We start from the raw sequence: 26,300 nt of genomic DNA, 5'->3' as shown, positions 1-26,300 counted from the left end.
GCACTAGCAGCCTTTCGCAAGTAATCTAATCACCAAATATCAATTAAATGGACGTTATTCAAAATGATTTGATTGACAAAAGTGCTGATTCACACAATCCAAAACTTATAAAGGATTTAAGTCCTCTGAGAAAACCTTTTCCAAAAAGGAATTCCACCTTTTGCCAACATTGCCAAAATTCCGTCTCACCTGAAAAGTCCATTAAGAGGGGATGAGGCTTCAGAAGGAGCCACTGACTGCGGTTTCGGGGTGGGGAGATGGGTGCTTCTGGGAACCCACCCCCTTCCAACTCTGCTTTATAAGACACCGATTCCTTCCTTTCCTTTTTGCCTCCTCCCTGTTACTTAATTTATTGGCTTGATTAAAAAACTGGATGAATGAGACGACTTCCGGTATCCAGCGGCAACGGACGTCTGGAAGGCTTCTCCTGCCTCCAGCGCCCGAATCCGGCCGCCGCCGGGGCCCTCAGGGGCCAGGTGTTCCGAAAAGGACACCTGCCGCACGGACGGCCCGCCAGGGGCCTCCCAGCCGACATACAGGACTGTGGGGACCGATGCTGGCGCGTCCTAGGCTCGGCGGGGTTCGGAGGCCACAGGCCGCGGCCATTATTTTGGTCGTCGCCTGGGCCGCTGTGCCCGGTGACACCGGGGCATTGGATTTATAACTGCAGCAGCCTGGTGGTGAACAGGGCACGGAGAAGAATTGAGGAGGAGAAGGAAGGAATATCGGTAAACGTGAGTGGACTGCCCGGAGTGCGGGGGTTTTCTCCCCTGCGGTTGGAAGGAGCACGAGTTATTCTGGAGAGAGGAGAACTTAAAATAAGAAGATTACCGGTTTTGTGGAGCTCTGGAGAGAAGAGGTGATGGAGAAATTTAGGAGGGAAGGTTTGAGGCCCCTCCTTCTGGGAACAGTGGTGGCGCCCAGCTTCCGCCTTCACTATGAGAATTTTGATGACATCACTTCCTTCGGCTTCCTGGTTGACTAACTGTACTCTGGACTCGTTGCTCCTGTGAGTGCCCCTGGTGGATCCGGAGGAAATTACAAGGATACTGTGCCTGCCTGAGGATTTTGTATTTTTTTTCCTTAATGGCAAAAGGTCAGAGACCAACTGCTGGAGAGATGGAGAGAATTTTGGAAAAGTTATCTAATATGGACAAGAAATTGATGAAATAAGAGCAGAAATTGTGACTATCCAAAAGGATTTAAAGGATACTCAACAAGTTTCAGCAGAAAACAAGCAGAAAGTGGAAGGTTTGAGGGTGAGATGCGGCAGTGCAGAAAGAGAGGAGACGACAGGCAATGCTGTGCTTGACCACAGATGGATAAAATGTCTTATTTCCTTAGGTTTCAAAATTTGGAAGAAGTGGACCAAGAAGACTTGAGAGATGTTGTGACTAAATTGTTGGGAGAATTTCTTGGGAGAGGTGTTGATTTCATGAATTGGGATGTGGATCGAGTTTATAGAGTTAATTAGCAATATGCACGCACGCATGCAGTTCCCAGAGAGGTTCATGTCAAATTTGTGAGAAGAGAGACGAGAGATGAAATTCTTAGAAAACATAGGAGTGGGGCACTGATTTACAGGGGCAGGGAGATAGCCATTCTGAGGCAGATTCCCAGACAGGTACGTGAAAAAAGAAAGAAATATTATTTTTTGTTAAGCAAATTGGACCAGAAGGAGTGGGCTTCAGATGGCTGATGCCAGAGGGATTGATGATTTTCCGGGAGGGCATTACGAAAAAATCAGTACACTATGGAGGCTACGGCCTATGTGGAGGAACACAAAGCCTTCCTGGAATCAGATGACCCAGGAATTGAAGAAGGGAGGTTATAGATCATGGGGCTGAGCGGCTGCCGCTGTTGCGGCCCTGGAGTTGGGTCAGGCTGAACCCAGAGTTCTGAGATCCAAAACTAGGAAGTGATAAAGATATTTGGGATTGTGTTGGTTTTCCTTATTCTCTTTTGTACGATATTCTGTTTATTCTTGACTCTTCTTTATTACGTATTTAAAATTTGCAAACTTAGCTACTTCGTGTCACCTGCTTGCCTTATGGCTGTTGTATGTGTTAAAAAATTTGAGTAAAATTCTTATTTTAGATAAGAAAAATGAAAATTTACCATACCTGATATGTATTTGTATAAACCTTTTTTGACTAATAAAAACTTTTTGAATAAAAAAAAAAAAAAAAAAAAAAACTGGATGAATGATAGTTAGGAAGGAGGAGCTGCTCTTACGGGATTCAGGAAGCTGGACTGCTTTTGAGTTTCAGTCCTGTGAAAGGACATTCCGCATCTCAAAACTTCAAATGTGCAAAACCGTAGGGACTTGCTTTTTCCTAGGGTGGCAGCAGCAGCAGATCAAGAGAAGTGAACTGAGAAAGACTCTGAGGGAGGGAAGATGGGTGCAGGCTTAGGGCTGGGCAACCGCACCGGATCTGGTTGCAGAAGAGAGCACACTCATTTTGTTTCAGAATTCAGTCTTCTTTAGGGAGGGGGGACTGGCCAAGTTTTAATCTGGGGCCACAGTTGGGATTCCTCCCCCAAGACAGACCCCAACTGGAAAACATGTTCTGTCATTCACTGTGACTGCAATGGGCACTCTGCTTTAAGGTGGCATAAAATACATTCTCCTCCCTTCCGTCTCCTTTGCTTCCAACCTGGCGCAGTCCAGGAGCGGAGGTCTCGGAGTCCTGAGATGGCTGCCGCAATGGCGGTGAGTTGGGAGCCCCAGCCGGAGGGTCAGCTGTTTCGGTAAATGAAGAGGATATCCTCATCTGTGCCATAACTGGTCCTGGCTTCCTCGAAGTTATGGATGCTGGTGCTGCACGTTCCTGTGGAGCAGGCCCAGAGTCAGACAGGGGCAGCTGTAAAGATTAGATGCCACAGCCCAGCTCCCCTCGTGCTGCCACCACCCTCAGCCTATACAGACCCCTTGCAGAGGGAATGACCCCACCACGCTGAGAGGAGCCCATAGAGTTGCGGACGGGAGGGGGGGCCTGGAGGCCGACACCTGGGCGAGGGTGCAGTTACTCACGGTCCGCGTAGGCAGGGTTGTTGTAATAAATGCACCCCAAAGCTCTGTTGTAGCCACACAAAACGATGAAGTGGCCCTGGTAGTCGGGGCTGCGGCAGAAGCACTTCTGGCCGATGGGCAGGAAACAGCAGTACTTGACTGGGCTGGAGCAGAGGTCGCACAGCAGCAAGACGGCATTGACCAGCACAATGGCAATGTGGCCCTGTGAGAGGTGTTCCTGGATGTCCCCGATGGTCACCGTGCTGCCGGAGAAGGGACTTAGCATAACTTCACTGTTACTTTGAATGCACGCTAATCGGCATACATTAAAATGAAATTTCACTGCATACAGTTCTCAAAGGTTGAGGGCTGTAATATACCCTACTGATCCAGTTCTACAGAGGAATTATTGAGTCTGTCATTTGCACCTCTATAACTGTCTGGTTTGGTTCTGCAACCCAACAAGAAAGACACAGACTTCAGAGGATAATTAGAACTGCAGAAAAAATAATTGCTACCAACCTGCTTTCCATTGAGGACTGCACACGAATCAAGAAGAGGGCCGTGAAAATATTTACAGATCCCTCACATCCAGGACATAAACTGTTTCAACTCCTATCATCAAAACGACGCTATAGAGCACTGCACACCAGAACAACTAGACATAAGAACAGTTTTTTCCCGAAGGCCATCACTCTGCTAAACAAATAATTCCCTCAACACTGCCAAACTATTTACTAAATCTACCCTACTATTAATCTTCTCATTGTTTCCATCACCAATCTCTTTCCACTTATGACTGTAACTTTTGGTTGCTATCATTAAGGGTTAAATTGTACCCTATGACCATCATTTGTGTTGTAAATGTTGTACCTTGATGAAGGTATTTTTTTTCTTTTTCTTTTATGTACACTGAGAGCGTATGCACCAAAACAAATTCCTTGTGTGTCCAATCACTCTTGGCCAATAAATTGTATTCTATTCTATTCTATTCTATTCTATTCTATTCTATTCTATTCTATTCTATTCTATTCTATTCTACATAAACATGACAAAATAAATAAATACAAAATTATGCACATACCCACATGTATGAAAGAAACAATACAGTCTAGTCCAGATGTATACATGTACATGGCGAGAAAAACGAATCTTGCGAGTTTACCAGACAGATGGCAGAGGCTGTTACAGAATCTGGAAATCCTGCTAGAAATAGTTTGAAACCTCCTCCGAGGGGAGCAAAAGAAACAGAACATGGAGTGGGAATGTGGGGTCTCTTTTAACAATGCTTCACGCTCTAAGCATATAGTGCTTATCAGCAGTATCCTAAATAACGGGAAGCGAGCTTCTTATAAACTTCTCTGCTGTCCTCATCACTCTTCTGTATGGATTTTCTATCTGAGGCTCTGCTGCCACCAAACCAAACGGGGACTGTGCCTCTGTAAAAAGTGACCAGGACAGGAGAAAGTTGTGCTCTCATCACCTGACGCAAGAAATGCAAACGCTGGTTTGCACGCTTCACTAAGGATGACATGTGGCGAGACCAATTCAGATTGTTAATTATCTGCAGCCCCAGATACTTAATGCTGTTGACCACCTCTACAGTTGCATGCTTGATGCTGAGTGGAGTATGACCATGTTGGCTCTTTCTAAAATCTATGATGATCTTTATTTTATTAACATTTAGAACCAAGTTACTTTTATTGCACTAGTCCACCAGAGCTCTTACTTCTTCCCTATAAGCATCTTCACTGTCATGACACTGCCGTGTCATCCACATATTTCACAATATGATTTGTAGCAGATTTGGCACAGAAGTCATGGACCATCAAGGTGAACAATAGTGGACTCAGCCCTGTGGGGAACCCCAACTCAAGGAGATGGAGTTGGAAACTTTTCTTCCAACTCACACAAACTGAGGCCTATCAGTAAGGAAATTCAATATCCAATTACATAAAGCAGAATTAAAGGGGAGGAGGTGACCTGGGTTCAAGAGGGTCTCCCACGCCATGAGTCCAGAGGAAGAGAAGGGCCCTTTGGGGCAAAAGGGGAGCCCGGACTACTTTGGGTCAAAAACCTCTACTTCAGGAATACTTATGTTATTTATTTATCATCCGCCCACCTATTAGTATAACTTTTCTGACCTGAAATGAATGTTTCTGCTTTATTTAGTAAGACAAAACAAAGATAAAATAAAAGAATTACAATGAGAGCACAGTATGTATCTACAGACGTCAAGTTTTCTGCCACTTTTTCTTCTGAGTGTTAAAGGCAAGGAAGGAGGAGCATTTCCTGACCCTCAATGTTACAGGCTCCTCCTCAGGGGTCTTCCATCAGTTTCTTACAGGGGTGGGAATCCGGGGTGTGTGTGCTAATCACGCCCCACACTGAGGCCTGCAGGAGAGATGGTGGCTTAGCTGTGACTTAAGGTCCAGGGAAAGGACCTTAAGTCTTTCCCCAGCCCCCAAGCCTCTTCACATGGGCACACAGAGCCTCCAGACATAGGGAGAAACTGCTTGAGATGAACCAGGCCCAAGTCCCCCCATTCCTCCTGGGGAGCAATTTATGCACAACCCTTGTGGGAGGTAATGAGGGAGGCCAGCCGGAGCTTTTGGGGAAAAGGCAGAAGGAGACAAGCGCAGTCAACAAAAAGACCTTGGATTCTCTTTGTCCTCCAGCTGAGACCTTTGCAGTCAAAGCCACTTCAGCGAGCAGCTCCTTCCTTATCTGCCACGCAGGACCAGCTTTTCCACAGCTTTACTGGTGTCGCCCTTTCTTGGTCGCTTCTCACTCTGATGGGCCTGAAAAGGACCTGGAAGCGGCCTCTGAACTGGATCCAGTCCATCCCACAGAGACACTGCTTGGCCATTGTCATTTCCCCTCTCCCACCCACCCCTTATTTCAAGGCAGCCAGGCCAGGCCCCGAGCATGAAAGGAGCCCGCTTGACCAAATGCTGCCAAGGGGGCAGACGCAGCTGCATCACCAATTTCTGCAGGGAAAACTCTGAAAATCCTCCTGCTCCAATGTCAGCTCCCACCTAGTTTGGAGGGTTGTGTGGTAGAATCCAGCAACATCCCAGGACGAGAGAGTTTAAAGGGACTCCATATGCTGGAGAAATTTTGCTCTACGTGAAACGCATCCGGAATCCCAGGAGGGGCTGCAGGGTTATAAAACATGAATGGCATATTCCCCCACCCCCATCACTGCCGCAAGACAAATCAGGTAACATTATTTATGCCACCTGCAGCAGAGAGGAGAGCAGTGAATTCCACTTTGAGCTGACTTGAGTTAAAGCTCTCTTCCAGACTGGAAACTGTGACAGAAACTCACAGGTCTGAGTAGGGAAGATCAACTCCTATGGTCAAGATTGACCTAACTTCCTTTGTGTGTCCAGCACATGTCCTGCCAGTCCCTGTTCACCTCCTCCCCAAAGCAGCGCAGCTTCTCAAATAGACATCCCACCATCCAGCACTGAAATTACCTGCAAAATTACCCCCTCATGGGCAGAGATTTAGGTAAAGAAAATGAGTGAAATCTTTGTTTTCACCTGCGGTTTGTTTGTTTGTGATTCTATCCCACAAACAACCGAGAGCTCGATACGGATCAGGTACTATGCACAATGCAGCCTCCTTCTACAAAAACATTGGTTATCAATTTATCTTCATGTTGATAAAAATAAAAGTACCAAAACTGCCTCCAACAGAGAATGTGCACAACCATCTCGAGTGCCCTGAGACAGCGGTTGAAAACCAAGCCCCTCGTGGATTTGGCCCTGGAGCAATGAGCAATGGCTCAGCAGGTGAGCAGGACCCGTGCAAATGAGAACCACTCCCCACATCTGCCCAAGGAGGGGGTCCTGCTAACCCCGGTTCCTTTGGTCTACTTTAGCAACAGCCTTAACAGGGACCCCACTTCCAGCAAAGCGTGGGACTTTCCCCCTCTTGGCACATTTTTCATCTTGGCATTTTCCTCAAGAGAAGGGACGGCCTATGGCATTCTCTGACCAAAGGACCATGCTAAGGTTAGAGCTGCCTGCTGGTGACTTCCCCATCAAATGATTGAGGCTGCATAAAAAGAGGTGAAAGGGAGAAACTAAAATCTAATTAAAATGGTACAATTCATTTGCGTAAATTTTACAGCTGATGGATTTTTATACACACACATGAACTTAAAACGAGCGCCTTCTCTTATTTATCTTCCAAGTTCAGAATTACTGGAGCAAAACACAACCTACAGAAACCATCCACTTCTCACTTGTAGACCTGCCCACTGACAAGAGGTCTTGTCAGTGGGCAGAAAGGGGGCCTCCTAGTAGGCCACACCATCTCTGGCTGGAATTGCCCATCGGCTCTCTTGGAAAAGGGATGGGGGAGGTCCAGATCCTTTCCCTTAGAGGGACATTCGCTGTCCTCCAGGCACAAGGACCAAGAGCACCATTTCTCCTTTTGAGAGGAGGAGGAGGAGGACATTTCCCCCTCTCTGCTTGGGGGTTCCCAGCCCAGATAGGGAAGGATGAGGCCTCTCAGGACTTCCTCCCAAAGATCCTCTTCTTGAGCTAAAATGCCCTCCTCCCAGTGGATCCGGGATCTGGATTTGCCTCCGGATCTTTTTTCTTCCTATTGTCAACTCTGAAGCTGGGCTGAGGCCATCTTGAAGGCTTCAGTGTTGCCACAATGGTCTGAGGGATAGGGAGGGGGAAACAGAGATAGTTGGGATTTTGTAGCCAAAACAAAATAGTTTCCCCCTGGGAACCAATGATTCGCAGAGTTGGTTAAAGAGAGAAGGAGGGAAGTTTCCAAGCAACCAGACAGTACCTTTTTTTTTTTTTTTTGCATTTATATCCCACCCTTCTCCAAAGACTCAGGGCGGCTTACACTATGTTAAGCAATAGTCTTCATTCTATTTGTATATTTATATACAAAGTCAACTTATTGCCCCCAACAATCTGGGCCCTCATTTTACCTACCTTATAAAGGATGGAAGGCTGAGTCAACCTTGGGCCTGGTGGGACTAGAACCCGCAGTAATTGCAGGCAGCTTCTGTTAATAACAGACTGCATTAGCAGCCTGAGCCACAGAGGCTTGATTGGACCATGTGACTGATAGTTTGAGAAAGAGGGGGAAACTACTTTTAATTAGGTGAAAACTGCGGGAACCTTTAGAGTCGGTTTTCACCAGTACATGCCAATATGATATATCCAATTAAGCTGTTCTTTAAGGAGCATACCTGCCTCGGAGTTCCATTGCTATGGGTATGTTACTTGGAACCCTGACACATATCTTTCCTGCTTCTATGGCCCAAGATTTCCTCTGCTCTGGAAGTAAATTTAGCATTTTCTTCCTCAATTTCCCTGCATCTCTCTTGCCAAACATTTTCTGAAGAGTTTCAAGTGTGTGTATCCCTCACGGCACATCCTGTGTACCACTTACATGCACTTTCTCTTTTGCTAGCAACTATTTACATTTTTAAAAAAGCAGGATAAAAGTATGTAATAATTTAATGCAACTACATTGTGAATGGAAGCCAGAGCACATCCTCCTTTCCAAGGTTCCATTAAGCACAAGGTGGGTTTTTCATTTGCCAATGAAGTAGTTTCTAGTCCTGATCTACTTAGCTAGAATTCTGCCCCACTTCCGGGTGCACAGCCTGCTACTCTTTCCTCTGTATGAATGGGGAGACCACAAGGCATAAGAACAGGTTGCTTACCTGTAACTCTGGTTCTTTGAGTGGCCATCTGCCATCCCCTTGCCAAGAAAGTTCTGTGAGTAAAAGACCACTGGGTTAGTTCAGAAGCCTGAGATAAAGGAAGGGAACTTCCTCGGACAGATGCAGCTGTTCCACAGCGGCTCCCTGCCCAAAGGCCGAGTTAGGCCCCGACGGAGCTTTCCAATGTCAACAGAGGCCAGAAGCCCCTCCAGGGGAATCTGCAGATGACCACTTAAAGAACCATCAGGATCTTCCCTGCATGAAACTTGTGCGCCCCATCCTGGGCATGCCTGCGGGTGGCATCCTCAAAATGGAGAGACAGTCACCAATGAAGCAGAATAACCCACTTTCTTTGCGCCTTTTCTAGACCACTCCCTACTCATCTGATTTCAGTGGGGCTCAGTCAGACAACCATCATTCACATACCTGGGGTGGAACCCCAAGAGCAACCGGGGACAACCCTGCCTCTTTCAGTAGATCCCCTTGCTGCTCCTTCCTGCTTCTAGTCAGAAAAATGGACCTACTGCTACCATCAAAATACCCTGGCAGGTGCCCAGGGATGTTTTATTTCAAACTACTACGTATCATGCTCCAGAAATTCTGCCAAACTGTTATGCCAAATATAAAACCTGGGAAGAAAACCTGAAACGTTTTGCTGGTTTCTGCATTTAGAAGAACGTCAGTTTGGTCTAGTGGTGAAGGCACCAGGCTAACAAGCAGGAGGCCAGGAGTGCAAGTCCTGCGTCAGCCATAAAATGCAACTGGGTGACTTTAGGTCGGCTTCTCTTTTTTGGCCCAACCTACCTCACAGGGTTGTCATGGGGAAAATTTAAGAGGAGGAAGTGGCAGAAATGGCATAGGGTCTCCTGCTTGAGCAGGGGGTTGGTCTAGATGACCTATAAGGTCCCTTTCCACTCTGTTCCGTATTCTGTAAATATGCTTGCCACCTTATTTGTAAAAGTAATGAAGGTAGGATAAAATTAAGTAAAAATAAAAGAAGAAGCCAGAGGGATTTTAAGGGGCAGGTGCGGTTCAACACTCCACCCCCACCCAAGAAGTTCCCAGGGTGGAATATCCACCTGCCTCTCTGTCCTCCAATCCCCCCAGCACTTTCCTCCCTCCCCTGGGCTGCCACAAGGTCCCAACAGCTCATCTGTGGCCTGCATGACCCTTCCCCAAGTCACTGTCACTGACAGCCTTCCTCCTGCTCTTAACCCCTCCACCCCTTTCAGTCTGGGCATGCACCAAAACATCTAACATTCACGTCTCTGTTTGAGTTCAACTTACCTGAAACTGCCTGCTCTGTGTATAAACAGCTGTGTGCGTGGAACCTTTTCCTACATGTATTAAGTGGGATCTCCATCCTTCCCTTCCTGTCCTCAAGGAGAGGGACTGGGGAACAAATTGGTCCATCAACGTCACTCCGTCTCCAACTCTTCCCTTCAAGGGAACAGCCACCCTATGCCTTGGGATGTCCCTCGGGAACGTCCATGGAACGTTCCTGCCCAGTGCAGGGGAACCACAACTTGTGAGAAATGAGGATGCGGGAGAAACTGCAAGTGGCAGGGAGAGCAGTCCAGCCGAAGCTGATCATCTTTCTCACTGGCACCCCTGCTCCATGCAGACGCAGATTCGGAATGCCATCCTTTATTATTTCTAGTGCTTTTAAAGGGAGGAAAACTGCACCCTCTCGCTCAGCATATCCCATTCATCTCAGGCAGGTTTATTTTCCAGCGAAAGAGCTCAATCCCTGCATCCAAAGGACCGTCAGTTCTCATGGCTACATCCTAAAAGCCACAGGAAGGTGATGCAGGCTTGTTTACGTACTCTGGGTTATAACAGACCCCACGGATAAACAGCTGCATCACCTGCTAGAAGAAAGAAAGCCAAAGCATCCGCTGAGAGCTCACCGTTTTTCCACCAGCACTTTGCAGGCTTTTGCTTGGGCAAATAGTTGGTTTACACGGTTCTCCTCTGTGTCAAAATGTTTTCTATAAAAAGACTAAAGACAAGGAGCCATGTCAGATGACAAACCCTTCTCCTGGCGGAAAGCCCACAGAGGGATTGCTAGGATCTCTTAAGGGGAGCCCCCCTCTGCCTCCCCCAAGGGAACACATGTGGGGCAGCCGTCTCGAATCAAGCCTGCCAACGAAGATCATCTTGGAAGACTTCACAGAAGGCTTTGAGGCATCCTGTGAGCAAAGGGCAAACCTGTCGTTGAGGCAACCCAGGGATTTCTAGTAGATGGCGCCCAACGTCAGTTGTGCAGCAAATGGCCACGAATGCATGAGTACCACACTATGCCTCTTAAGAGTGCAAGCAACCATCCTAGAGCCGCCTCTGTGTCTGCAGCAGCAGCACCCAAACAAGCTACCTGGTTTTTGTAGCCCTTGTCCACGCCCAGCGTCTGGGTGCAGAACAGATGGTTCACCCCAAAGTGACGCATCAGGTACGCTAAGTCAATTGTCCAGATGCTTTTGGTCAACTGGAGGTCCCGGACTGCTCTCTGGAAGTCCTCATCGTTCAGCAGGTTCAGGTACCTGAGGTCAGTTCAGATGGGGGGCGGGGGGAGACCAGGGTGGGTATCGGAGGCAAAAGGAGGGGACAAAAAATGCAATTTATAGTTAAAATAACCATTTCCTTCTGGAGACCATGGATTTGCCAGCCATTCTTTCCATCGTCATCTTTAGCTCAGGCAGGCAGAGGTCAACGGCTGGGCCCGGGCAGAGTGGGGTCCACACGTAATAAAGCCCCTGGCCTTGAAAGGCTTCGCTCTCGCTTGGGAGTCCCAGCCGCAGCGGAGAGCAGCAGCTCGGCCTTCCAGAGGCCTCGCTCTGCTCTCCTTTTCGCAGCCTCTGCGACCCTCCGCACCGGCCAGGCTTCGTCTCTCCCGCTCGGGGCTCCAAGGAGGAGAGAAGGGAAGGAAGGACGCCCAGCAACGGCCCCGCCCCCGCGTAACAGGCGAGGACTGCGATTCCCAGCATGCCCCAGACAGCTGGCGGGGGGGGGTGTCGCAGGGCCCGGCGGGAGGGGCATGCTGGGAATTGCAGTCCCGTCGGAAGACTCACCGCAGCGCCATCCTGGAGCAGGCCAGCCCGCAGTCCCAGTGGTAGAGCTGCTGCAGCGCCGGCACCTTCAGCTGCACAGCGTCCCCGACGCCCTCGGCCGCCGCGTCGGCAAGGGCAGGAAAGGGCAGGGGGCTCCGGAGCTCGGCCGCGCAAGAGGGCGCCCCCGGCCCGGAGCACCCACCTGAGGGCGGCGGCGGCGGCGCGGAGGCCTCCTCGGCCGGGCTCTTCATGGCTCTGGCGGGGCCGGGGCCGGCCTGGGCGGGGCGTCGCGCGCGCGGGGCAGGCCGGGAGCGCCGCTCCTCTCCCGCGGAGAGCGGCGCGCCATATTGGCGGCGCGGCAGAGCGGCGCGCGCGCGGGGCAGGCCGGGAGCGCAGTTTCCTGCGGAGAGCGGCGCGCCATAGAGCCGGCGGGGCAGAGCGGCGCGCGCGCGGGGCAGGCCGGGAGCGCAGTTTCCTGCGGAGAGCGGCGCGCCATAGAGGCGGCGGGGCAGAGCGGCGGGCGCGCGGGGCAGGCCGGGAGCGCCTCTCCTTCCTCCTGCGCCTTCCTCTTCCTCCTCCTCCTCCTGGGCCGCCATGTCCATCGGGGTGCCGATCAAGGTGCTGCACGAGGCCGAGGGGCACATCGTCACCTGCGAGACCAACACGGGCGAGGTCTACCGCGGGAAGCTCATCGAGGCCGAGGACAACATGAACTGCCAGGCAGGGCGGCGGCGGCGGGCCGGGGTCGCGGGCGAGCGGGCGGGCGGGCGGGGGTCTCCGGGCCGGGCCTAACCGCCGCCTCCCTCCCTCCCCTCAGATGTCCAACATCACGGTGACCTACCGCGACGGGCGCGTGGCGCAGCTGGAGCAGGTCTACATCCGCGGCAGCAAGATCCGCTTCCTCATCCTGCCCGACATGCTGAAGAACGCGCCGATGCTGAAGAGCATGAAGAACAAGAACCAGGGCTCGGGCGCCGGGCGCGGCAAGGCCGCCATCCTCAAGGCGCAGGGTGAGCCTCCGCGGCCCGCCTGGCCTGGCCTGGCCGCCGCGAATCACGAGGAGGGGTCTCCACTAGCCCGGTTATAACGGAGCCCCGTTATTCGGGCTCGCTCGATGCGCGGAGAAGGAGGAGGAGGAGAGGCCGAGTTCGGGCGTCAGATGCCCTCGGCGGTGCTCCGCTGCAGCTCTTCCAAGGAGCCCCTTTTGGGGGTGGGGGGAGTTTTCCTTGAACGGGGCCTTCTCCGCTTGGCACAAATGACACCTAACATCTAAAACCTCAGTGGCGACCCTGCGCCCGCTGGCCAGGCGGCCGTTGAGTTTTGGCTGGGGTTAAACACAAGCTGGGATCGGTTGATAACTGCTCAATCAAAGCTCAGATTGTTCAAACTCAGCCTAATCATGACCTCCCTGTCATCACCATTTGTTATTCTGGGAGCGGAGGAGGGGCTGGGACCTCTGGCTTTGAGGGGGGGCTCTGTCCACTCCCACCCTGGGGGGGGGGAGAGGAGGAAAGGTGCCTCCCTGTCCCCCATCCTTCCTCACCATTAAGGGCTGCAAAGGGAACTCCAGAAGTGGAGAGGTTCCAGCAACAGTCAAGTGCTGTAGGACAGAAAGAGATTTGTGTTGCATACTGTGCAGTTCACTCTGAGAATAGTGAATAGGCTTTTGGTTTATTACAGGGGTGTCCAAACTTGGTCCCTTTAAGACTTTTGGACTTCAACTCCCAGAGTCCCTCAGCCAGCAAAGCTGGCTGAGGAACTCTGGGAGTTGAAGTCCAAAAGTCTTAAAGGGACCAAGTTTGGACACCCCTGGTTTATTAGCTTTAAAATATCACAAGCAACTAGTTCTACCTGCTGCTTTCTCCTCTCTTTTTAGTCATCTCGGAAACATCGGTGCACTCAGACAGGTCCTTACCAAGTCCAGCATGACTGGGTGTCTTTGCGTTTGTCCTTTGCTGCTGATTTTTGTGTTCTGTTTTCTTCAGTGGCTGCAAGAGGAAGGGGACGAGGAATGGGACGTGGCAACATTTTCCAGAAGCGGCGGTAACTTTGGATCAAACCCTGCTTTGCTGAAGAGAAAAGTGTGCTAATTGTACTTGTGTGTACTTTAATAAATATGTTTTTTACAAAATAGGAAGAGACCATCTGTGTGTCATTGACTTAACTGTGGTATAGATTGGCTGCTTGCAGTAGCTATGGTACATGACTCAGCTGTTTTTTAAAAAAATAAAAACAAATAATTAAACTATAATCAGTCATCTGCCTTTTAGGAGATATTAATAAGACAATCTTTGAAGGTAGCTTTCCTATGTGAGGTCTAATAAACAAGTTGTTAGCAGTACTAAAAGAATGACCATGAGCTTAAAAATGTCCCGTTTGATTTTTAAAATAATTTATTGTACTTTCGATTAATCAGTAAACCCAGGTCTCTGGGTGATGCATAAAATAAAAACAGACACGTCCATAAAATCTAAATCATGGTAAGGTATAAGATCTCTTATTTAGTGTTTCCTTAATTTAAGTTTTGATTTTTTTCTTCCAATCTTTGCAAAATGCAGAATAAAACTTTAAAAGGTTTATCTAGCAAGTATCTTTGTGTTCACTCGTATGCTTCTAAAATTTTAATTATCTTTGAGCATGCAATGGTGAATTGGAGAGATAAAGTAGAGGATGAAGTGCTTGGTTTGTTCTCAGAGGTTATAAAAACTTTTTAGACTAGAATTGGGAATTTCATTGTAAGGGAGAGTATCATATTGCATACTGAGAAAAGAAAATTTGCCTCCCTCTGATTGAAGATGACCGGTGCTCCTGCCTGCTCAATCCATTTTGACCATCTTTCCTCTGCTACCTGCAGAGAGCCTCTTAATTGGGAAGCTGCAAGTCTTACAAGCAGAACTCTTAGCTTTGGTTATAACAGAATAACAGAGCTGGAAAGGACCTCGGAGGTCGTCTAGTCCAATTCCCTGATTCAGGCAGGAAGCCCTATACCATTTCAGACAAATGGTTATCCAATCTCTTCTTAAATTATTATCAGAGACTTCTAAGAAGCCTTTCATTCAAACCGTTAGGGTGTTCAAGAGTGGCTGCCCAAGGCTTAGAGGATTGCATTTTCGGGGTGGTGAGTGGGCAGAATTTATTTGCATCTTTAAAAGTTTTTTATCTACAGGATCTGGGTTCCAAAAGGGGGCTTGTGTGGAAAGAACCCCAAAGGTGTGCATAAATGGCCACACTTCGAAACGAAACCACCCAGGACCAGGCTGGGTGCTTCGAATCATCACCGCCTGGCTCAGGTTCTCTGGGAGTTCTTGTTGCCCTGTAAGATTCTTTGGCGTGTCCCGTTTTCTCTCATAGTCTGAGCCACAGATGTTAAACCCTAGTTGAGTGATGCATTCTGCAAACCCACTTGTGTCCAACTGGCTGTTCCACTGTGGCTTAGATGTCATCACTATTTTGTATGCCCCAAATTGATTTTTTTCTACTATTAAATGGAGGAGAGCCAATTTCTCCTTTCTCCATGAAGGAACGTTGCAAGGGATGTTAAATCCAAGCCTCCTTGTACTGGATGGATGAGAAAAGCACTCCAGCTCCCCTGGCACCAAGGCACGGTTGAAAATGCGCACATTCTTCCTTTTGAGAGAAATAGCAGAAAAAGAAGGGAACCCCCATTATGAAGAAACAGGTTGGGAACATCTCAACAGGAGTTTCTAGAGTGCACAAGGCTTCTGCAACTCTGCCATATAATTGCCCCACAAAGCACTGAGCAATGTTTTCATCCTCTCTCCAGGAAAGTCATTTACTATCGCAAATCACACACCACCAGGTATTTCTGCTGAACTGGGCTCTTGCCCAGGTTACTGTTTCCTCCTGGGCATAAGGCAGAGTTACCATCCCAGCCTGATGGAGAGCAGAAAGCACAGAGGCGTTTGAATGCAGATGTCCACGAAGAGCAGAAACACTAGGGGGGAAGGGGGTGCTCCAAACAGGCCCCCCAGACAAACACCTGCGCAACCCATGTCCAGCTGCCCTCGAGTTCTTGCAGTGCCATCGGTCACATGTCTGGGCTGCAGACACCGGCATGCCTCGCATTCCGCCACCCTTTGTTCAGAGGGGAGGAGGGGGAGGAGGCGAGCCGTGCCATCCCGGTGCCGTCTCGGCCCCCATTCAGTCTTTCCATGCTGTTCTCACACGGCTCTCTGGGCCTGTGGACCCAGCACAGCTGGGAAAGGATGGTCCCAGGGCTGGCTTGCTCCAAACGCCTCCCCACAACAGGAGCCCACCTGCATCTCCAGATGGTCTACTTTTGCAGCATCATGGTAAGTGACCAGCCTGATTTGGTGCATGTGAGAAAGCCCGACTAGGAGGAAGAGGACGGGGCAAGGGGAGCAAGTCGGAAAGGTTAGGAAGGGCTCAAGGAAGTAGGCAGGTGAGGCCTGGTGCAGCATCTCTTCCATCAGAGCTTCCTCAGCCATGGTTTCAGTCTTCCAGAGGACACCTCCACGTCTAGTCACCTTTCACACGACTGCTGGTGGAAGCAGTGCTTGGCCACTGGTGGGATCCCCTCTTGCCCTTGCAAATCTTCCTCCTCCTCCTCCTCCTCCTCCTCCAGCAGGCTGGTCTCAGGTCCACTGGATGCCTCAGAAGTGCAGTCCAAGGATTCGTAAATGGTGGGCAGCGTGGTCTGCTGGCTGAGCCGCTTCCGTAGGCCAACGAGCAGAGGCTGCGGCATGGAGGAGACGTCCACGTTGTTGCCCAGATCAATCCAGGCTAAAGAGGGGAACTTGGCCATGTCCTTCATGGCGTCGGTGAGGTCCTTCACAGTTGCTCGGGTCAAGTGGTTCCCGTTAAGGGAGAGGTGGGTGAGGCTGGGCAGTGACCGCAGGAAAGGCATCAGGAAGCGCATCTCCTCATCCTTCAGATCAGTGAAACTCAGGTCGACGGTGAGAAGGTGGTCCCCACTGTCCTGCAAGTAGCTGGCCAGATGCTGGATGTCACGTGTGGAGAGAGGGACCCCGGAGAGATGGATGGCTTCTTGGCTGAGCTTCTTCTGCAGGCTACTCTTCAGACTAAAGAAGAAGGAAAAGAGAAGCAAGGGGCTTCAGAAGGAAGGGCTACTCCCTTTAGAAAAGTGGGTGTGTGCAGAGGGGGACAATACACAATGGACCACATCACACAAATGCTGCAGCTGGCCTGCTTGGATTGGATTTGGGGTGCAAGTGCACCAAGGCAGTGTTTGCATAACGGCATTGTCATAGGCTGGTCTAGTCTGGCATCACCATGCTTTGCTACAGGATGAGCCAGCTGTTTTGGCCAAGCCATCCCTCTCCATTGGTAGATGCTCATCGGTCAAGGAATTTGAGTAACTTTTTTTTTTATTATTCAAAAAGTTTTACAGAAAATTTTCCCCCCCTTTCCCCCCCTCCCCTCCCCCCTCCCTTCACAACTCTCCCCCCCCCCACCCGACTTCCCGGAACGAGCACAAGGTATAGTTAAAAATAAAACAAACATATGCTAAAAAATTTTCGCCCCAAGTTAATTATACCCCTACAATCATCAATTCCTAACTTCCCCCAAAAACAATCAAAAATAATGCATCATAATCATTCAAAAAGTCTGATAACTCTTAGTAATTTGAGTAACTTTTGTGCGGAGGTCCTCCGGCCCAAGATTGGAGCAGGGGTTGGGATTGGTTCTTGAAATAGGAAGAAGGGGTGTTCGAAGCCAGTGCATGTATGAATGCTTGCAAGGAGCAAAGATTCTAGAGAAGCCAGCTTCACACAATTTGTGGTTCAGTGTGTTGCGGGCTTTTTCTAGGCCTTGTTCAATAACATTGTGTGAACTAGGCTATTGCATTATGTCATATTATGATATGTTTGAAAGGCTGCTTGTTTTGTTACTTTGGATTTCCTCTGTTGTGGGAACTGAGCACATATCACACCCTCTAAAACTGGTGTCCTCCTGGCTCCTGCAACCACCAACCAAGGTTTTCGGTAGCCCACCGTTCCTGCTCACCTGCTGTGGGATTTGCGATGGGGCAGCCCAGATTGATGCCATTTAGAATGTGGACTCAAGTGGTAGATCAGTTGCCGGCAGATTCGGTCGGAGGATTTCCACGGATCGTATTCCTGAAAGCAGGGAAGTGGCAGCCATTGGCAGGGGCCCTCTCAGTTTGCAGAGCTGACAGCCCCACATTGGCGTCCTTTCCAAGTCCTCACACCCTGAGCTCTGCCATTGAGGGGTCTCTGGGCCCTGGGAGATGCCCAACCTGCAAGCTCAGCTCCCAGCCAGCTGCTCTGCCTTTCCAAAGGCTTGGGTGAATATCAGCCAGGAATCAAAGGACTCCATGCAAACATCGGGGGCCATTCCAGTCATCCCTTGCAGGGGGCCCTGTGAGATCAGAGACTTTGCCAGGAGGGGACCTGGAAGAGCTGAGGGGACCCCAAGATAAGGAGCTGCTTCCCTGCCTCTCAGCTGCAATCGGCAGCCCCAGCCCCCCAGGCAGCATCAGGACATGTCCCTGCACCCCCGCTGGCCCTTCTCCACAGGAAGGGGGCACCAGCACATTGTATGTGTGTGTGGCAAAGAAAGGAAGGGAAAGGGACAGAAAGCAGCTGGGGGGGGGGTCTCCTGCTAGTCCAGAAGCCAGAAGGGAAAGCACAGCTGGCAGAAGCAGATCCTACTGGACAAGCTGGCTCAGGAGAGCCATGAGCAAAGGTCACCACCAATGGAGCCTCCCTCTTCTATTCCTAAATAGCAGCTGGGAAGGAAAAAGCAAACTGGCAGAGTCTCCAAAGACTTTCCATTGGTCCCCCGCCCCCAATGCAACGTGGGACAATTCCACGTGTCTGTTGTGGCTCCCGCCCCCGAACTTGGCCCCATGCCCGAAAGTGACTCGGAGCTGGGCCTGCTGCCAGAAAGTGACTTGGACAGTGAGGGGGAAGGGCCGTCAGGACTTACCTCGGAAGCACCGGCCTCCCTGGAGGAGCCAGAAGCAGGCCAGGTGAAAGAGATAACGAGGCCTCCTTCCCCTGACTCTTTCCCCCCCCTCCCAGGCCACGCCTGCAGACCCAGCTGACAGCAATCAGGCTTGGCTGAATCCCAGGTTTCGTAGGCAGGAGAGAAGGGAATGACAGAAGCAGGGGAGGGGCAGGCCTAGGAAGTGCTGAGTCATGGAGCCACACCCCACAGGATATAAAAGGCAGCAAGAGCTGGTGTGTCTCTTTGTATCAGGCAAATCCACTGACTGACTAGAGCTGAAGGTTGTGACTCACCAGCGTCTTGGCAGCTAACGAGGGCTCTTGACAGACGCTGACTCTTTTGCTGCCAGAGCTGATAAGAGCCGGCTAATTAAGCCATCGTTCGGACAGAGGCGAAGAGGACAGAACAGTGTCCCTGATGTTTTGAAGCGCAGACTCCAAAGCCAAAATTTGGGATAAGGAAGACAATGGCTGAATTGGGGGGGGAGGGCAAGGGGGGGCTCTGAGCTAGCAACCTCACCCTTCCCTTTTTCTCTTAATGCCTGGAGGAGGCGAGAAGGGAGGGGGGAGAATCAGGATCTTTGCTGAAAAGCAACAAAGATTGTGTGGCTGAAAATATAGACAGGAGAGCCACATCAGCTCTGCTCTTGTTCAACGCCAAGCCCTGGACTTCTTCAAGAACTGGTTGTCCGTAAGAAATAACCCCTATACAAGACCCCACAGTGTGGGATCTCCCTAGCTATCCAAGAATTCTGGCTTTCGGGAGGGCTTGATTCTACGGGATCATTTTTGTTCTTCCACCTAAGCTCTGCTCAGAAATCCAGAGATCTCAAGCCGAATTTTGGAGTCCCTAACTATAATAGAACTTTCGTACCTCTTAAAAGAAGGGCAGAGCAGTCTGAATGTTTTTAAATCTAAAAAAATCTAGCAAGCATCTCTACTGGAGGCCAGCCTAAAAACCCTTCCTTTCCATTTGCCAGCCTGTCCTGCCTGTGCTCCTCTTTCATCCAGTGCAGGGACAGAAAAGCCCAAAGACCTGGGTTCTCCGGCATTTCCCTGCTGCAAAGCAGGAGGCCCCAGCTGGGATTCCGGCTGGCACTTCCAGGCTGAGATGACTGGCTCACTGCACAGGATGCTTTTTTGGAGAGGGGACCCTGTGAGGTCTCTCCAGAGGGGGGGACTTGGGGAGACTTGGATAACCTTGGGAGGCGGGGCCATCTGACAAGATTAAGCCCCGCCCCCTCGAGGTTACCCAACCCTCTGACTCAGGAAAAAGAAGGCTGGGGGTCAGGGCAAGGGTGACCAAGGGTTTCTTTGCTCCTGCTGCTGGGAAGCTCCGCCAATCTTTCCTGGCTGAAATCTCCCCTCCCTCAACTTAACTCAGAGCCTCAAGGCAGAGCAAGGAGGGTCACAGTATGAAACTGTCCCTTTCCTCACATGCACGCCCGACTGGGGCGAAGTTGACCTGACGCTGCAATCTGCTTCTGTCCTTCTTCCCAAGGCAGGAGGACCTGGGGTGTCTTGAGGCCTGCAGTTCCTTGGCCAGGCCAGAATGGGATGGGGACAGTGGTAAAATCCAATTTTTTTTTACTATCGGTTCTGTGGGCGTGGCTTGGTGGGCGTGGCAGGGGAAGGATACTGAAAATCCCCATTCCCTCCCCACTCTGGAGCCAACCAGAGATGGTAGTTGCCAGTTCTCCGAACTGCTCAAAATTTCCGCTACCAATTCTCCAGAACCTGCTGGATTTCACCCCTGGATGGGGAGACCTCATGTGCCCTGTACTCTGGTGAGGAGGAAGATGCGGTCTTCTACATGGCTGGATAGGAACTGGCCCATTTATTGCAGCCATCAGGCCTTTTGACCACCTAGTCCTGTCCTTTCTGGAGAGGCAGCCCCCAGGCCGTTCCAAAGCAGTCAAGCTTTTCTGGAGAAGGTGTCAGCAGGGTTTCCCCACCCAGAGATCTGAGTGTTGATGGTGCCTTAGGGTATGTGCTCCCCGCAAGGGGCCTGGTGATGCTCACCTTTTTGGGGCACTGCAGGTCTCTGGCCAGGCTCATCAGGAGGTCGTGGGAGATGGGGTCCACCAGGTTGAGGAAGGTGGCCTTCTTGTAGAGAACGTCATTGAGGAACATCCCCTCCAGGCCAAGGTCCTATGAGCAAAGAGCGAAAGTGGCTAAGAACTGGGGGGAACCGGACAGGGAACACCCCCCCATACCACTAGCCAGCAAGTAAGGCAGACCTCTGGAGGGTGAGGCAGGGGTGAAATCCGACCGGTTGGTTTGGGCGAATTGGTAGCGGACATTTGGCCTGGGTCACGGTAGCGACTGCTGGCTGGCCATGCCCCTGAACCAATCGCCTAGTTGCTGCTCGCTCACCCCACCCCGCCTAGTCTCTGTTCTGCAGCTTGCCTGCCCGAAGTGCTGTGCCCCAACTGAGCGGCCCTGATCTGCCTGCCAGGTAAGCCTGTGAGTCATGGCCTAGGTAGCTGCCTCTGCCCTCCCACCATACAATCCCTACCTGCCTCCCCTACTCCCTTCCCTGCGGACCGCAGCCATGCCATGCCTCCCTGCTTTCCACATGGTGTTCCTGTGGCCAGCTTGCTAAGGCAGGCACGTGGAAGGCAGACAAGCATGTCGGGGCCAAGGATCACAGGGAAGGGAACTAGTAGCCTACTCCCTTCCCCGTAGTCCTGCCATGCTTGCCTGCCTTCCATGTGGCCTTCTCGGCGGTCCCCCATGCCTGCTTTTCTCTTCCGAGGTTGGTGCCCACTGGCTTTCCACCCGGCCACCTGTCTGCTCTCTTTGCAGATCGGCCTGGCTGACTGCCAGCACCACTCCAGGAACTCGGCCCGCGGCGTCCGGCTCTCCTGGGGAAGGAGGCTCGGCTGTGGTACCGCTTCCCGCGGCGAAGAAGCAGAGCGACAGGTGCCAAAGCTGCTGGTGGATGGCTGGGTTGCAGCTCTCTGTGTGGGGAGAGGGCCTGGCCAGGCCAGGTCACCATGGAATCCGTGGCGCTTTCCCTTCGGCCTGGGCAGTGGTGCTTACCCAAGCGAGCCAGTGCAGGTAGCCCTTCATCTTGCCGAAAATCAGATCACCACAGTTGTAGACGCGCGGCCGGCTGGAGTGCGACATGGCACGGGCAGAGAAGTTGATGCAGCCCCTGCCAAGGCCGCCTGCCCTCCCGAAGCACCGCTGCTGCCATTCACTTTCATTTTGCGGTGGGAGCAGGAAGAAAGCGAACAGCGCCACTGCTGTGGTGCTTCAGGAGGGCAGGTGGACATCTGCAGCCAGGCGGGGAGGGAGGGCTGCGAGAGCAGAGGCAGCAGCTGCCTCTTCCAAGCACAGCTCAAGGAGGCGGCCAGCAAGGCGGCCCCAGCATGCCTGTTGCTGGGGAGGCCCAGCGATCACTCGGCCAGGACTCCGCAGGCCAAGTTCCTGGAGTGGCGCCGGCAGTCAACTGGGCCAATCTGCAAAGAGAGCAGGCAGGTGGCCAGGTGGGAATCCAGTGGGAGCCGGCCTGGGAGGCATGCAGGCCTGGGTGGAAGGCAGCCTTTTCTGTAACATCCCCCTCTCCTCTTTGGACCACCCTGTGGGGGGTGGGGGGGCTCTGCCTTTGCAGAAACGAGGCTGGCGATTTGTATGGAGGATTGGCAAGGCGGGGATGCGTGGCCCTCCGGGATGGTGAGTGGAGCAAGAGAAGGCTCCAAGGTTCGCTTGGGCAGTCAAGCCAGATGGCGGAGGGAAACTCAAAACGTTGGGGGCTTCAGAAGGGTAGAATGGGCTTCAGAATGTGCAGCTCCTGGCTCTAACAGTGAGTCATGTGAGTGACATCAAGTTGGCCATGCCCACCCGGTCACATGACCGCCAAGCCACACCCACCAAGCCACACCCAGAGAACTGGTAGAGAAAATTTTTGGATTTCACCACTGGGGTGAGGATGCAGATCTCGTCACCCTGATGTGGAGTAGACCCAGAGGCTGGAAAGATGGCATCCTTCCAGCTGCAACCCCTGAAACTCTTTCAGATTCTCCATCAGATCCTGGCCACAGTTCTTGAGGCAGCTGAACCAACTGAATTTTTGGATGGGAAAAAAGTTCTGAGAGCAGCTGCCACCCACTCCCATCAGCGCTTGCTTGGCAAAGTTGCTTCCTCCAGCATTTCTTCAAATCCTGGAATGCGAGTGGGTGGGGACTCATCTACCCTGTGTCACTGCCCACCCTGCCTGCTCTCATGCCAGGTATAGCATCTCTCTGGACCAGGGCAACACTTTCGATTAAGAAGCATAAAGGCAAACTCACTGCATCCACAACTGACAGAGTGAAAGCAACTGACCGGGCAGTACAATCGCTCTCCAGCAGTCACGCAAAGCCTGGTCTGCCCCATGGAAGTGGGCCTAGAAAGACTGGATCGCCATCCCAACAGGGCTCTTTTGCTGGGGACTGTCCGGGGCATCCCGATGCCCATGCAAGGGGCCCCTGGGAGAGCCTCTTGCAACTGGCCCCACATCTGCCACATTTCTGCCTCTACACTAGAGGACTCTTTTGGTGTTGAGGTGAAGGAGATCCTGAAATGTCAGCTAGTACAAAATCTTGCAAAGAGTGTGTGTGATTGGACCCCACACACCCATGTCCGTTTCTGTTGCTCCCCTCTGGGAGGAGGTTTTGAAGTATTCCTAGCAGAATCACTAGGTTCTGTAACAGCTTTGATCCTTATGCCATCCCTCTTGTAAATTTGCAGGATTCTCCCCCCTCCTGCCCCACATCTATACATTGGAACTAGACTGTGATATTTCTCTGTGTCATATACGTGTGTGCATGTGGGTATATGCATAATGGTTATCCTTTGAGAGCTGAAGGTAACGAAATTTCATTTTAATGTATGCTGATTAGCGTATATTTAAAGTGACCATAAAGTTCTATTCTATTGCATTGCATTGCATTGCATTCCTCTTTGTCTAACACTCCTGTCGGGGCAGCCCGCACCCACCGAGTTGGAGACGCTTCCGACGGCCTCTCCCACAGGCTGAAGCGGCCCGCCGTCGGCTGACGAAGCCAAGCGCCACGGCCGCGCTTTCTCCCCCATCCCCGCGGCCGGCCAGGCGGTCGACTTTGGTCTTCCGCGGCGCCGTTTCCATCCCGCCGGCCCGACCGGCAACCGCGCTCGGAGCGGAGCGTCTGGCCACCTCGGGCGCTTCGCCGGAGTCGCGGCCGCCCAGCTGGCTCTGCTGGAGAGGCGCCTCCCTCCCGGGACTCGGCACCAGAGGGAACAAAAGGCGCGGCGCGCATCCCCAGAGCGGGGCCGGTCTCGCCTCCCTCCCGCCTGGGGCGCCGCTGGGCCTGGCTCACCTTCCGCAGCAGCCGCAGAAGCTGCATGGCCCGCTCGTGCTGGTGCTCGCGGAGGGCGGCCTGGATCTCGCGCAGCCAGCGCACCCGCCGCACGTAGGGCGCCGCCGCCCGGTTCTTGCGCAGCCCCGCTGACCGCTTCTCCGAGCCCCGCAGCAGCGAAGCCAGCCGGCAGTCCGGGCCGAGGCGGCGCGGCGGCTCCTCTGGGCGGCTCCTGCCGCGGAGGGACCCCTTGGAGCGGCGGAGAACGCCCGTCGCCTCCGCGCCGCTCTGCCGGCTCAGCCGGGAGCCCATCGCCGGCCGCCCGAGGCGCTTCGCTTGTCGCGCCGGGAAGCCGGCGGGGTTCGGACGGCGCAGTGCAGCGAGCGGAGCCCACCTGCTGCCCTCCGCTCGCGGGACGCGGCTCTGTTTTTCCGGGCACGTGCCCGCGGCGCGCAGCCGGGGAGGAGCCGATCCTCGGCCGCATCTGTGGTCCCGGGGGACGCGGGACGCTCCCCCGCGCGAGGAGGGGCGCCCCGCAAACTTCGCATAGGCTGCCCGGTCTCCGCCGAACCCCCCTCGAGGCAGAATAGAGTTCCCCAAGGCAGCCTTCTTGGACCAACGCTCTTCTATACATCAACGATCTCTGCGACCATATCACAAATAATTGTGTCCTTTTTTTTTTTTGTTTACATTTATATCCTGCCCTTCTCCGAAGACTCAGGGCGGCTTACAGTGTGTAAGGCAATAGTCTCATTCTATTTGTATATTTACAAAGTCAACTTTGCTGACGATGTCAAACTATTTAACACCAACAACAACACAATTACCCTTCAAAAAGACCTTGACTTTGTATCTGAATGGTCTAAAACTTGGCATCTCAACCAGCAAATGCTCAGTCTTACATATTGGAAAAAAGAACCCAAACACTAAGTACAAGCTTGATGGATATTACCTTACAGATGACCCTCACTCTGTTAAAGACCTTGGAGTTTTCATATCAGATGATCTAAGTGCCAAAGCCCACTGCAACTACATCACAAAAAAGGCTCTAAGAGTTGTAAACCTAATCTTATGTAGCTTCTTTTCCAAAAACACCACACTACTAACCAGAGCATATAAAACATTTGCTAGACCAATTCTTAAATACAGCTCACCTGTTTGGAACCCATACCACATTTCTGATATCACAATTGAACATGTCCAGAAATATTTTACAAGAAGAATTCTTCAGTCCTCCGAATACAACAAAATACCGTATGCCACCAGACTTGAAATCCTGGGTTTAGAAAAATTAGAACTCCGCCGCCTTCGACAGGACCTGTGTTTAACTCATAGAATCATCTATTGCAATGTTCTTCCTGTTAAAGAACCTGTTCTTCAGCTTCAATCATAACAATACAAGAGCAAACAATAGATTTAAACTTAATGTTAACCACTTCAATCTTGATTGCAGAAAATATGACTTCTGTAACAGAGTTGTTAATGCTTGGAACGCATTACCTGACTCTGTGATCTCTTCTCAAAATCCCAAAATCTTTAACCAAAAACTATCTACTATTGACCTCACCCCATTCCTAAGAGGTCTATAAGGGGCGTGCATAAGAGCACAAACATGCCTACCGTTCCCTGTCCTATTGTTCCTCTTCATTATATCCAATTAATATAGTTATTACATACTTATGCTCATACATATGCTTATATATTATATAGCTATTTCATGTTAATGCTTAGATATACTGTTATGACAAAAATAAATAAATAAAAAATAAAATAAATAGAGCGTCCCGTGGTCCTCCTGGGGCCCCTCAGAGGCGAACAAAGCGGGCCTGAGTTGGAGGGCCCCGCCTGCTCTGCTGGCCAGCAATAGGGGGGTTGGTTTGGAACCCCTCACGGCTTAGGCCAGCTTGCTTTCAGGTGGGGCCGTTGGGGTTGGAGGCGCAGAGCCAGGCTGTAGTGCAGGAAGAGAAGCACCCCGCTTGGGCTTGATAGGTGCAATGAGGTTGGAAGAGTCTCCGATGTGAAAAAGAAGTCGATTTTGGTTTGATATCAGGAAAAATGTCCTAAAGAGCCCCGGAGCCATTTAAACAGACTGTGTGTGTGTGTGTGCACCCTTTGGAGATGCTGAATTCCTGATTCTGGCAGGGTTGGACTTAATGATCTCGAAGGTCCCTCCCGTCTCTTACACTGCATTGACTTCTTTTGCTCAGTTTGCTTGGCCTACGTTTACCTGTGCTA

The 26,300-nt window shown here is 51.4% G+C and overlaps 3 protein-coding genes across 11 annotated transcripts in view; 1 reads left to right on the top strand and 2 right to left on the bottom strand.

Annotated features, from left to right (window-relative positions):
- Positions 1 to 12,483, bottom strand: part of GUCD1 (guanylyl cyclase domain containing 1) — a 319,725-nt gene extending 307,242 nt beyond the window's left edge. For 2 of the 9 annotated variants that reach the window (XR_009152193.1, XR_009152194.1), the window contains exons 1-5: positions 11,789 to 12,466; positions 11,095 to 11,260; positions 10,631 to 10,722; positions 3,035 to 3,276; positions 2,658 to 2,831 (exon numbers count right to left, since the gene is read on the bottom strand). Coding sequence is in view for 4 of the 9 variants with exons in the window: in XM_058158279.1 (XP_058014262.1) it covers positions 2,740 to 2,831; positions 3,035 to 3,276; positions 10,631 to 10,722; positions 11,095 to 11,260; positions 11,789 to 12,411 (1,215 nt within the window). In the remaining 5 variants the exon portion in view is untranslated. Of the gene's footprint in view, positions 1 to 2,015; positions 2,832 to 3,034; positions 3,277 to 8,720; positions 8,774 to 10,630; positions 10,723 to 11,094; positions 11,261 to 11,788 lie in introns of those variants that run through there. The other 7 variants (XR_009152196.1, XR_009152197.1, XR_009152195.1 and 4 more) reach the window with 5 other exon arrangements.
- On the top strand, positions 12,354 to 13,904 carry SNRPD3 (small nuclear ribonucleoprotein D3 polypeptide). Its single transcript, XM_058158297.1, has 3 exons — positions 12,354 to 12,487; positions 12,585 to 12,777; positions 13,753 to 13,904. Exons 1-3 carry the CDS (start codon positions 12,362 to 12,364, stop codon positions 13,812 to 13,814), a joined length of 381 nt encoding a protein of 126 aa, XP_058014280.1. The 5' UTR covers positions 12,354 to 12,361; the 3' UTR covers positions 13,815 to 13,904.
- Positions 13,905 to 14,119: 215 nt separating this feature from the next.
- LRRC75B (leucine rich repeat containing 75B) lies at positions 14,120 to 24,565 on the bottom strand. Its single transcript, XM_058158290.1, has 4 exons — positions 24,087 to 24,565; positions 20,764 to 20,892; positions 17,777 to 17,889; positions 14,120 to 16,830 (listed from the first exon to the last, which is right to left on the bottom strand). The coding sequence occupies exons 1-4, from the start codon at positions 24,375 to 24,377 to the stop codon at positions 16,272 to 16,274; spliced, it is 1,092 nt and encodes a 363-aa protein (XP_058014273.1). The 5' UTR covers positions 24,378 to 24,565; the 3' UTR covers positions 14,120 to 16,271.
- Positions 24,566 to 26,300: the final 1,735 nt, after the last annotated feature.

This window comes from Ahaetulla prasina, chromosome 15, assembly GCF_028640845.1.
Source record: "Ahaetulla prasina isolate Xishuangbanna chromosome 15, ASM2864084v1, whole genome shotgun sequence".
Classification (NCBI taxonomy): domain Eukaryota; kingdom Metazoa; phylum Chordata; class Lepidosauria; order Squamata; family Colubridae; genus Ahaetulla; species Ahaetulla prasina.
This window is presented reverse-complemented; position numbering and strand designations above follow the sequence as displayed.